At 39.1% G+C, this 12,085-nt stretch overlaps 1 protein-coding gene across 7 annotated transcripts in view; it reads left to right on the forward strand.

The window, feature by feature from the left end:
- Positions 1-12,085, forward strand: part of Rhot1 (ras homolog family member T1) — a 74,684-nt gene that overhangs the window by 47,559 nt on the left and 15,040 nt on the right. For all 7 annotated transcript variants that reach the window (XM_057774616.1, XM_057774619.1, XM_057774622.1 and 4 more), the window contains exons 12-18: positions 1,566-1,650; positions 3,148-3,293; positions 5,111-5,211; positions 7,448-7,578; positions 8,367-8,450; positions 10,083-10,202; positions 11,554-11,756. In XM_057774616.1, the coding sequence (XP_057630599.1) occupies positions 1,566-1,650; positions 3,148-3,293; positions 5,111-5,211; positions 7,448-7,578; positions 8,367-8,450; positions 10,083-10,202; positions 11,554-11,756 (870 nt within the window). The remainder of the gene's footprint in view (positions 1-1,565; positions 1,651-3,147; positions 3,294-5,110; positions 5,212-7,447; positions 7,579-8,366; positions 8,451-10,082; positions 10,203-11,553; positions 11,757-12,085) is intronic.

Below are 12,085 nucleotides of genomic sequence, written 5' to 3' on the forward strand. Positions count from 1 at the left end.
GACCATTTCTTGTCTTCTTCTGCATGTTATATTGTACCCACCTGTACATTTGTTTATATATAATAGGGTAAGAATTCAACAATCAAACTGTAAAATCTGCTGGTTGTGGTGATGCATGCCTTTAATCCCAGCATTGGGGAGGCAGAGGCAGGTGGATATCTATGAATTTGAGGCCAGCCTGAGCTATAAGAGCTAGTTCCAGGACAGCCAGTGCTACACAAAGAAATTCTATCTTGAAAAATAAACAACAGCCAGGCGATGGTGGCGCACGCCTTTAATCCCAGCACTCGGGAGGCAGAGGCAGGCGGATCTCTGTGAGTTCGAGACCAGCCTAGTCTACAAGAGCTAGTTCCAGGACAGGCTTCAAAACCACAGAGAAACCCTGCCTCGAAAAACCAAAAAAGAAATAAACAACAGTAACAAAAAACAGCTGCCTTTTTACATGTGTGCTGGGGGATGGAACTCAGGTTCTGATGTTTTTATGACAAGAATTTTAATGACTGAGACATCTCCCCAGCCCCTATCTTTAATATTCATTTATTTGTACGTGTGTCATATGTGTGACTTTGGCTTATATGTGTGAACATGTTTATGTATGAGGGTGGGTATGTGTCATGCTACATGTTTGGAGGTCAGGGCACATCGTTAGGTGTTGGTCTTTGCCATCTACCATTTTTTTAATTCAAATACATATATATATTAATACATTTATTTAGTTAGTTGATTAGTTAGTGTGATCAGAGGATTACAGGCACCTGCACCTGTAACATCTTTTGGCCTCTGTTTTGTTGTTTGTTTTCAAGACAGGATTTCTCTGTGTAGCTCTGTCCTCAGACTTGCTCTATAGACCAGGATGGCCTCAAACATAGAGTTTCACCTGCCTCTGCCTCCTGAGTGCTGGGACTAAAGGCGACCATTACCTCGCCTGTTTTTTTAAACATGGATATTGTTGATTCAAATTTAGTTTTTAGACTTGCTCAGCAAGTGCTTTTAGTCATCTCCTGGCTCCTTTTTAAATATTCTGTGTGTGTGTGTGTGTGTGTGTGTGTGTGTGTGTGTGAAAGAGAGAGAGAGAGAGAGACAGAGAGAGAGAGAGATTGAGAGAGATTGGGTCTAATTTTGTACAGGCTAGCTGAAGATGCCCTTGAATGCTTGATCCCCCTGTCCCCACCTCTTGTGTGCTTGGATTATAGACATATGCTATGACCCCCAATTTATGTTGTTCTGGGAATGAAGTTGAGGGCTTTGTGCATAGACAAGCATTCTACCAGCTGAGCCACATTCCATCCTATAATCAGAATTTGTAAAGTTATTTCAACCTTCCTAATAATATTTAGTAAAGTATGTATATGTCCGTTTGTAATGGACATTATTAATAATTATTATGAGGAATGCCATAACTACCCCAGAGACTTTTCTCTGAGAATGTCTATATGACTTCAGAGATGCTATCTTTGCTCATGCTGCCATCCCACGAAAATACTTATTTTAATTATTTTATTCAGTTTTCATATTAAATTTTAATATTTGATTAATGATTTATTCTTAATTTTTTTCATCAACAGGCTAAAAATACCTCCTGATTGCACTACTGAATTAAATCATCATGCGTATTTGTTTCTCCAAAGCACCTTTGACAAACATGATTTGGTAAGCCTTTGCCTGCAGTTTTCCAAAGCACGTGGTCAAATATTTTTCTATGAGTGGTTTTCTTTTATCCTTTGAGCTACCCAATGTTTATGAGAGAGAGAAATTGGGTTTTCAGCCTGAACACCAAAACAACAAAGCAGCCAGCCACTGTGGCTCTTACCTTTACCCCAGTCTGAAAATGGCAGTCCTGCCTCCAGGAATCTCATAATGAGACTGTGTGTGAGAACTGTCTCTTCCCTTCTTCTAATCTTCTCTAGTGCTGGGATTAAAGGCATGAACCACTACCACCTGGTTTCTATGGCAAACTAGTGTGGCTACTGGGGATTAAAGGTGTGTGTTACCACTGCCTGTTCTGTAAGGCTGACCAGTGGGGCTGTTTTACTGTCTGATCTTCAGGCAAGCTTTATTTATTACAGTTCTGTTGGATTTTTGGGTTTTTGTTTTGTTTGGGTTTTTTTTTTCTTTTCTTTTTTATTTATTTTATTTTATTTTTTTTGTTGTTGTTGTTGTTGTTTTCAAGACAGGGTTTCTCTGTAGCTTTGGAGCCTGTCCTGGAACTACCTCAGGTAGACCAGGCTGGCCTCAAACTCACAGAGATCTGCCTGCCTCTGCCTCCCAAGTGCTCAGATTAAAGGTGTGCGCCACCACCACCCGGCTGTTTTGTTTGTATTGTTTTTAAGGATGGAAAAAAACCCTAGTTTTCTGGTAGACTGTTTCAAAATGTGAGGAAATGCTTTTTTTTTTTTTTTTTGGAGACAAGGTTTTTCTGTTTAATAGCTCTGCCAGACCTTGCTGGCTTTGAACTCACAAAGATCCACCTGTCTCTGCCTCCTGAGTGCAGGAATTAAGAGTGAGCACAATCACTGCCTGACTCGAGGAAATGTCTTAATAAAATTCCCAGCAACCACATCACAAGCATCTGTAATGAGATCTGGTGCCCTCTTCTGGCCTGGAGGTGTACAGGCGGGAGAAACATTGTTAAGTAAATAAATCTTTTGTTTGTTTGTTTGTTTGTTTTTCGAGACAGGGTTTCTCTGTGGCTTTGGAGCCTGTCCTGGAACTAGCTCTGTAGACCAGGCTGGTCTCGAACTCACAGAGATCCACCTGCCTCTGCCTCCCGAGTGCTGGGATTAAAGGCGTGCGCCACCATCGCCTGGCAAGTAAATAAATCTTTTTTTTTGGCTTGGGTGGTTGTGGTACACACTTTTAATCCCAGCACTGTCTGGAAAAATAAACAGGAAAACATAGAAGAAGTTCTTATTTTGGGGAAGTTTTTCTATGCAGCCCTGGCTGTTCTGAAACTCACTCTGTAGACCAAGCTGGACTTGAATTTACTTAGATCCACCTGCCTCTGCTTCCCAAGTGCTGGGATCAAAGGTGTGTTCCACTGTGCCTGGCAAAAGTCCTCAAACCAAAGTTTTACTAGACTGGGTAGCTTGTTTGGGGATTTTTCTGTGGGTATCTGAATGTCATGTTACTTCCTTAATGTGTCTTCAGGACAGAGACTGTGCTTTGTCACCTGATGAACTTAAAGATTTATTTAAAGTTTTCCCTTACATCCCTTGGGGACCTGATGTAAATAACACAGTGTGCACGAATGAAAGAGGCTGGATAACTTACCAGGGGTTCCTTTCCCAGTGGACGTGAGTATAGAGTTCACCTCTTTGCTGTTGCACTTGTCATTTTGTATGTCTGTCGAATTTAGGAAATCCTTCAATCCTAATTTCCCTCTAAGCAGCATGACTCTGAGATGAACTATGGAAGTTTGTAAGTTTTTGAGAAGTTGCTATATTCTTGTAGGAAATGGTAGCATTACGTGAAAATTAAACTAAATTTTATACTTTTTATTTGATTAAGGGAATTGGAGCTGTTGTTACTGTTTCAGCAAATGGAGAGCAGCGTGCTTTACTGGGCACTAGAGTTTGTATTCTTTGTTTTAAATGATTTTTTTTAAATATTTATTATGTATACAATATTCTGTCTGTGTGTATGCCTGAAGGCTAGAAGAGAGCACCAGACCTCATTACAGATGGCTGTAAGCCACCATGTGGTTGCTGGGAATTGAACTCAGGACCTTTGGCAGAGCAAGCAATGCTCTTAACTGCTGAGCCATCTCTCCAGCCCTGTTTTAAATGATTTTTAATTCTCTATAAAAGTTAATAAGGATATGTTTAAAACCTACTTAGAGCATGGTTGGCATTGTGCCAAGAATGTGTAAGGACTTCTCTGTTCAAATATGATGTCATTATTATTTTAGCATTGCTGGAAACTTCTTTTTTTTAGATGATTTAGATGTGTTGAGGAAAACCAGGCTCCTCCTTAAGGAAGGGTACCTGAGGCATACTCTACAGCATTCTCTCTCTCTTTCTCTCCCTCTTCTCTCTGCACCACCACTCCTCCATCTCTGTCTCTCTCCCTCCCTTCCTTTCCTTTCCCCTGCCCTCTCTACTCCCTCCTTCCTCCCCACTACCTCCCTCTTCGTACCTTTTTTTTTCTTGGTTGTGAGCCTTTAACAGCTGAGACATCTCTCCCACCCTGTCTCCCTTCTCTGAGTTCAGGTCTTATCTATCCCAAGCTGGCCTGGAATTTACTATGTACCTGAGATTGACCCTGAACTCCTAATCCTCCTGCCTTTACCTCATAAGTGACTGGGATTAAACCTTATTTTATGTGCTGCTAGGGATCAAATTAAAGATTCTACCAACTGAGCTACACCCCAAACTCTTCCATCCCCCAAGTACATAAGAAGGATCTATTTCGGTTACTCTCAGGAGGTATATTTTACATTTCTGTCAAACCTTTTCATATCTGCTTAGGTTTTGTCTGGTCAGTGTACACAAGGCATTATGTTAGCCTGGGAAGCAGATAATATGATATGATATCCGTGGTGTAGGTTGTGCCAGTATTCATCTGTGCAGCAGCTCATTGCACAGGGCTGCCTTCTCCGGCAGGTGGAATAGAGGAAGTCCCCCTTATCCTGTGGTTTCCTACCAGCTTTACTATGGGAATGACAGTGTAGGGAAAGTTATGATCGGAGAGGCTGGGGAGATAGCTCAGTTGGTAAAGTGCCTAGAAGGACCCAAATTTTATTTTCAGAACCCATGTAAAACAGTACAGATTTGTCACGTCCTTATCATCCGCTCAGTGAAGGTGGACGCAGGCAGACAGATTCCTGAACCTCACTGGCCTTCAGCTTAGCTTTCTTGGGAAGTTCCGATTAGTGAGAGACTCAAAAAAGGAGGTGAACAGCTCCTCTGGCCTGCACACATGTGGACACCCACCTTTACACTTCTTACATACAGACACATACACACAGAGTCATAGTTGAACATATAAGACAATAGAACAAACTGACAAGTATTATCTGAAACCTAACAGTGGGTAAATTTTTTTTGAATTATTGGAATTTTTTTGTGAATGTTCATTTAGGACATAAACGTTGTTAACTTCCTGGTTTTAGGCTCACAACCTATTTAGATGTACAGCGTTGCCTAGAGTATTTGGGCTATCTAGGCTATTCCATACTGACGGAACAAGAGTCTCAAGCTTCAGCCATTACAGGTAAGCATATAAGGATGCTATTCAGTGATGTGAGAGTCCCCTCTGTGTGTTGTGATTACCATTAATGAATAAAGAAACTGCTTTGGACCTATAGCAAGGCAGAACCTAGGTAGGCAGGGAAAGCTAGGCTGAATGCTGGGAGGAAGATGGGTGGAGTCAGAGATGCCATGGAGCTGCCACCAGAGTCAGACAAGCCAAAACTTTGCTGGTAAGCCACTGCCACGTGGCAATGCACAGATTAATAGAAATGGGTTAAATTAATATGTAAGCCAATAAGAAGCTAGAGCTAATGGGCCAAGCAGTGATTTAATTAATACAGTTTCTATGTGATTGTTTTGGGGCTGAGCAGCTGGGAACCAACAAGCGGCTCACTTCCTCCTACAGTTCAGCTCATGTCTATGAATTATTTTTTAACTCCAGTTCGGGGGCTGGGGGGAGTGTAGCTCAGTTGGTAGAGTGCTTGCCTAGTGTGAATGAGGGTTTTATCCCTAGTGCTTGCTGTATAAACTGGGAATGGTGATGCATACCTGTAATACCAGCAAAATTTCAATGCCGTTCTCAGCTACAAATCCAGTTTGAGGCCAACCTGTGCTATGTGAGAACCCTCTCTCAAAACAAAAACAGACCTGGACAGATGGCTCCGTGGAAAAGAGCCCTGACTGTTCTTGCACAGGACCTTTGTTGGATTCTCAACACCCCCATGGTGCCTCATAGACATCTGTAACTATTCCTAGGGATCCAGCATTCTCTTCTGACCTCCATGACCACAAAGCACACACATACATAAATGCAGACAAAACACCCATACACATAAATAAGTTTTTAAATGAACAAGAACAAAACCATTGCATTGAACACAAAAGCTATGAGTACTTACACAGGTTCTGCACACCATTGGTACCGTCTACCTCGGGGGTTTGTGAAGCCTCACCCCTCTCTGAGGATGTGTAGGTAGTTAATAGTTGCTGGGAAGAGGAGAAGACATTTTCTTTAGGGGTGTGGCCACTGACAAGAGTGAGATGCCATTCCTTATAAATAACTCCTCATGTTCCTGTAAGCAACACTAATGAGTCATTAGAAAACAAAAACATGAAAATGAGGCTGGAGAGAAGGCTCAGTGGTTAAAATCACAGGCTGCTCTTCTAGAGGTCCTAGGTTCAATTCTCAGCATCTACATGGCAGCTCACATCTGTCTGTAATTCTAATTCCAGGGGATCCAACACCACCACACAGACATACATGAAAGCAAAACACCAATGCACATGAAATAAAAATAAATCAATTTTTAAAAAGGACATGAAAGACTGGTCAGAAAGGAGACGGGGATCAGTGAGAGTGGAAAAGAAATGAGAGGAAATTGGGAAGGATAAATATCATAATGTACTATATACATATGTGAAAATGAGACCCATTATTATTAATATATACTGATATAAATGTTTAAAATGGATTTAGAAATTTGAACAAAGTTATCATGAGGCAAAAAAATAAGAACAAATCATTTTCAAGTATTGCAGAGTGAAGATAAACTTATCTCATTTTATGTCTTTATTAGTTTTGCTCATGACTTGACAGTTTCTTTTTATTATTTATCAAAGGGGTTAGAGTTCATTAGCTTCTCTTCTATTCCCTGGTACTCCAATGATGAAAGTGAGGAAGAGGTCATCCTCAGCTAATAGGGACTTGGATGCTAGTCTAGGTGACATGAAATCCTGCCTCAAACTTTCTCCACCTAACCCATCCCCAAAGGAAAGAAATGTGGTGCTTTATTGTGCTAATTGCATAGCTTTGACTTTGTTTTGTTTTCTTTTTTGGTTTTGTTTTGTTTTGTTTTTTGGTTTCTTGTTTTCATTTTTTTCTGTAGCTTTGGAGCCTTTCCTCCTGGAACTCACTCTGTAGACCAGGCTGGCCCCACCTCCCGCGTGCTGGGATTAAAGTCCTATGCCACCACCACTGGGCTTTTTTTGTTTGTTTGTTTGTTTTGAGACAGGGTTTTTCTGTGTAGCCCTGGCTGTTCTGGAACTCACTCTATAGGCCAGCCTGGCCTCCATCTCAAAGATCTGGTGGGATTAAAGGCTTGGACCACCACCCAACATTATGTTTGTTTGTAAATCAAACATTTCTAAAAGTGAAAAATGCAACAATACCTAATCTTATAATTTTATAGATTGTGGGATAGAGGTTTAGTGAGTCTTAGTGGTACGTGTTCATGTTTTTGGTTTTGTTTTGTTTTTAGTAACAAGAGATAAAAAGATTGACCTACAGAAAAAACAGACTCAGAGAAATGTGTTCAGATGTAATGTAATTGGAGTGAAAGGCTGTGGGAAAAGTGGAGTTCTTCAGGCTCTTCTTGGAAGAAACTTAATGGTGAGGATTGTCAGAATATAATTTTTTCTAACAAATATTTATAAGTTTACAAAAGTTTTTGTAGGCATTATCCCTTCTTGGTAATTATTAGAAGTTTTGATCAGTCTACTTATATTAGTGCTATACAATCTAAACTGTAACAATTGGTACACCGAGAACTTGGAGTCTGAGGCTAGCCTTGGAACATAGGTCAGTTTGAGCTACTTAGTGCAAACAAAGTAACAGTAATCCTGTTGAAATATCTATCTTGCCCAGGACAGGCTCCAAAGCTACAGAGAGACCCTGTCTCTGGGGAAAAAAAAGAAAAAGAAAAAAGAAATATCTATCTGGCTTCACTGGTGTTAGCTCTCTTTTGGAAAATCAATATTTAGATAGAGATTAAATGACTGCACACATAAAAGCACCTAATGGAGTGTGGCATGAAGTTCATTATCAAATAAGTGCTGATACTTAGTTCTGACTATTTCCTTGACTAAGAATACTGTTTACATAGTGTTCTCATGTGAGACCAGATTGCACTATGAGAATTGTCAGCAGATGGCTCCAGAATCTGCTTACTAATTCCGTTTGCTACCTCTTCAGCTACTGCTTTTACTTTATGCAAAATAAATGCACCTTTTGTCTAAGACTCTCAGAGCTAAGAAATATAAAACCAGTATCCTGTTGTTACTGATAAACAGCAATCTAGAGAGGGATGAATGTGTTTTTGTTTGTTACATACCCACACATGGACAAAGGTATGTGCTGATGAAGTTACTTTAATATTTTATTTTTGGTTCTGTTTTTAGAGGCAGAAGAAAATTCGTGATGATCATAAATCTTATTATGCAATTAACACTGTCTATGTATATGGACAAGAGAAATACTTATTGGTAAGATCTTCTATAATACAGAGACCTAAAGTATTGGGTACATTTTTTTTTTTTTTTTTTTTTTTTTGGTTTTTCGAGACAGGGTTTCTCTGTGGTTTTGGAGCCTGTCCTGGAACTAGCTCTTGTAGACCGGGCTGGTCTCGAACTCACAGAGATCCGCCTGCCTCTGCCTCCCGAGTGTATTGGGTACATTTTTAAATGAGTCTGAAACAAATTAGCTTTCATTTAATGGCTGTGTATAGAATGTATGTGATACTTTTCATTTTGGTTTACTCATTGAAATATTAATTCCATTGATTCTGTGTAATTATTACATGAGTATACATAAAGGTGGAACTATGAACTTTTTTGTTAGCTACCCCATAATAAGAAACTCAGACAGATCCAGCAGTGGTGGCACACACCTTTAATCCCAGCACTTGGGAGACAGAGGCAGGTGGATCTCTGTGAGTTTGAGGTCAGCCTGGTCTACAGAGTGAGTTCCAGGACTGACTTCATAGAAACCATGTCTCCAAACAAAAAAAAAAAAAAAAAGGAAAGAAGAAAGAAAGAAAGAAAGAAAGAAAGAAAGAAAGAAAGAAAGAAAGAAAGAAAGAAAGAAACTCAGGTGGCTGGAAAGATGGCTCAGCAATTAAGAGCTCTGACTGCTCCTCCAGAGGATCTGGGTTCAATTCCCAGCACCCAGATAGCAACTCACAACTGTCTGTAACTCCAGGACCCAACACCCTCATGCAGACATACATACAGGCAAAAAACAACAATAAAAATAAATTTAAAAAAGAAAGAAAGGCCGGGCAGTGGTGGCGCACGCCTTTAATCCCAGCACTCGGGAGGCAGAGGCAGGCGGATCTCTGTGAGTTCTAGGCCAGCCTGTTTTACAAGAGCTAGTTCCAGGACAGGCTCCAAAGCTACAGAGAAACCTTGTCTTGAAACAAAACAAACAAACAAAAAAGTATATGAAAAGAAAAAATAGTGGTGAAATAGAGTAGAAAGGTTATATGTTCTCTTTGGGTACCATGGTTTCAGTTTCAGACTTGGTTCACAATAGATTAACTGTGTGATGAGACAAATTTCTAACCAAGTTGTATTCCTATGAGGAGCATCTAACAACTAAATATTAGAAAACATCCACAGTGGTAGCACTCGCCTTTAGTTCCAGGACTTAGAAGGCAGAGGCAGGTGGATTGCCAAGTTCAAGCCAGCCTGGTCTACAGAATGAGTTCCAGGACAGCCAAGACTATACAGAAACCCTGTCTCAAAACAACAACAACAAATAAAAGCACCAAAATAATAATAATAATAATAAGAAGAAGAATACATCCATGCTTTGTTTTTTGGAGATAGTTTCTCAGATAATCACATTAAACAAATGTTATGCATTTTATGATATTATAAAATTTTACTATTTCTGATAAAGGTTCTGTAAGTTTTTATTAAATCTCGTTTGTCTCATGTAGTTTTAAATATTAGTACTCTGTAGGCATTGCTGACTATTAATATTCTTATGTTCTTTTAAATCATTTTCTGTGTTTTGGAATATGCTTGCTTTCATGTTTTATTTGAAATTTGTCAAGTTACTTTTATATCAATATTGTGATTCTTAGTTTCCCATTGTCTTTTTGTTTTTACAAGCTGCACGATATTTCAGAGTCGGAATTTCTAACTGAAGAGGAGATCATTTGTGATGTTGTATGCCTAGTATATGATGTCACTAATCCCAAATCCTTTGAATACTGTGCCAGGATTTTTAAGGTTTGTTTTTATGGCCATGACTAATTGTAGCTTCATATAGGATTTTCAGAATCTGCAGTGTGGTGTTTCCTAGTCAGAAAATAAAACAAAATAGACTGCAGAGGGCTTTCTTCTTCTTGTTTAGTTGGTTTTTAAAATATATGCATCTATGTGTCCTTATTTCATTCTACACTAATAAAGTCCTGGTCATAGGAAGTGACATGTTTTTATTTACATGTGACTTTGGTGTGTATTTCTGATTGAGAACTTTTGCATTAATATAAGGCCTTCTTGGCTGTTAGGAATGCAAAGGATTATATATATTGCCAGTTACCCAAAGAATAACAACCAGAACAAGGGAATAAACCAAAGGTTTGCAAAATGTATCATTCGCTTTGAGGCTATCAACAAGAGTCAATAGGAAGAGAAAGCTATGTGTACAAAAATATTTATCCTAATATTGTCTTTAATATCAAAAACTTTGAAAAAATCCAAATAACTAATAGTTGAAGAATGGCTTTCCAGAAAAGATATCTTGTCAGATATTTTGCAAACACTAAAAACAATAATCTTCATTCTACAGTACAGAAATGATACAACTATATATTTTTAAATGTGTACAGCATAACTGCAGCTATATGTATATAAATGTATGTGTGGTGAAAGTATAGCAGCAATATCAAGAATGATTTTTTTCCAGTATAGAAAATAGATATATATTTTAACATGTTAAAAATTACTGTCACTTGTGTTGGAGAGATGGCTCAGAGGTTAAGAGCACTGACTGCTCACCCAGAGGCCATGAGTTCAATTCCCAGCAACCGCAGCCATCTGTAATAAGATCTCGTGCCCTCTTCTGGCATGCAAGCATACATACAGACAGAACACTATATACATAATAAATAAGTAAAATCTTGGGCTGGAGAGATGGCTCAGCGATTAAGAGCATTGCCTGCTCTTCCAAAGGTCCTGAGTTCAATTCCCAGCAACCACATGGTGGCTCACAACCATCTGTAATGAGGTCTGGTGCCCTCTTCTGGCCAGCAGGCATACACACAGACAAAATATTGTACACATAATAAATAAATTAATTAATTAAAAAAAATAAGTAAAATCTTAAAAAAAAAAATTAGAGTGACTCTTGAGAATTAGGATAGGTCTGTTTTGTCACCTGCTCCAGAAAAGCAGTCCTGGTCATGCATAACAACAGGAGACGGCCCTAGTGCTACCAGACTTTGCTTCTCACTTCGTTTTCTGCCTTTGCAATTATAGTTGCTTTGCCTGTCTTGGGAAGTGTTTTTCATTTACATCTAGTTAAATAGTAATTTTTGAATTTGCCATCCATATTTGATTTCATTTTTTTATTCCATAGCAACATTTTATGGACAGCAGAATTCCCTGCTTAATTGTAGCTGCAAAGTCAGACCTCCATGAAGTTAAACAAGAACATAGTATCTCACCTACTGATTTCTGCAGGAAACACAAAATGCCTCCACCTCAAGCCTTCACTTGCAACACTGCTGATGCACCCAGTAAGGATATCTTTGTTAAATTGACAACAATGGCCATGTATCCGTAAGTACTTGCTCTGTCTCATTTCATGTTGCATGGTTCATAATAACATTGCATGCCATTAGCCATGAAAGATGTTTGTCACATAGACATTCATTGTTCAGCAACAGAAAGAGACTTTGTAATGAGAAGGGATAAATTTGAGCAACTGCAAGTTGCTTTGAGTGTCATAAATGATATAAACTGTGCTTCTAGAGTACTTGTATATTTTCTGAGCAGGCTGTAGCTGTCCTGACAGGATAGTATAATAAAGCACAGCTACCGCCCAGCATTGAAAAGTAATCCTGCTATAATAAAATGGAGTTGATTTTTCTGTTGATTAATTGGCCTTT

The sequence above is a fragment of the Chionomys nivalis genome, chromosome 7, assembly GCF_950005125.1.
Source record: "Chionomys nivalis chromosome 7, mChiNiv1.1, whole genome shotgun sequence".
Classification (NCBI taxonomy): Eukaryota; Metazoa; Chordata; class Mammalia; order Rodentia; family Cricetidae; genus Chionomys; species Chionomys nivalis.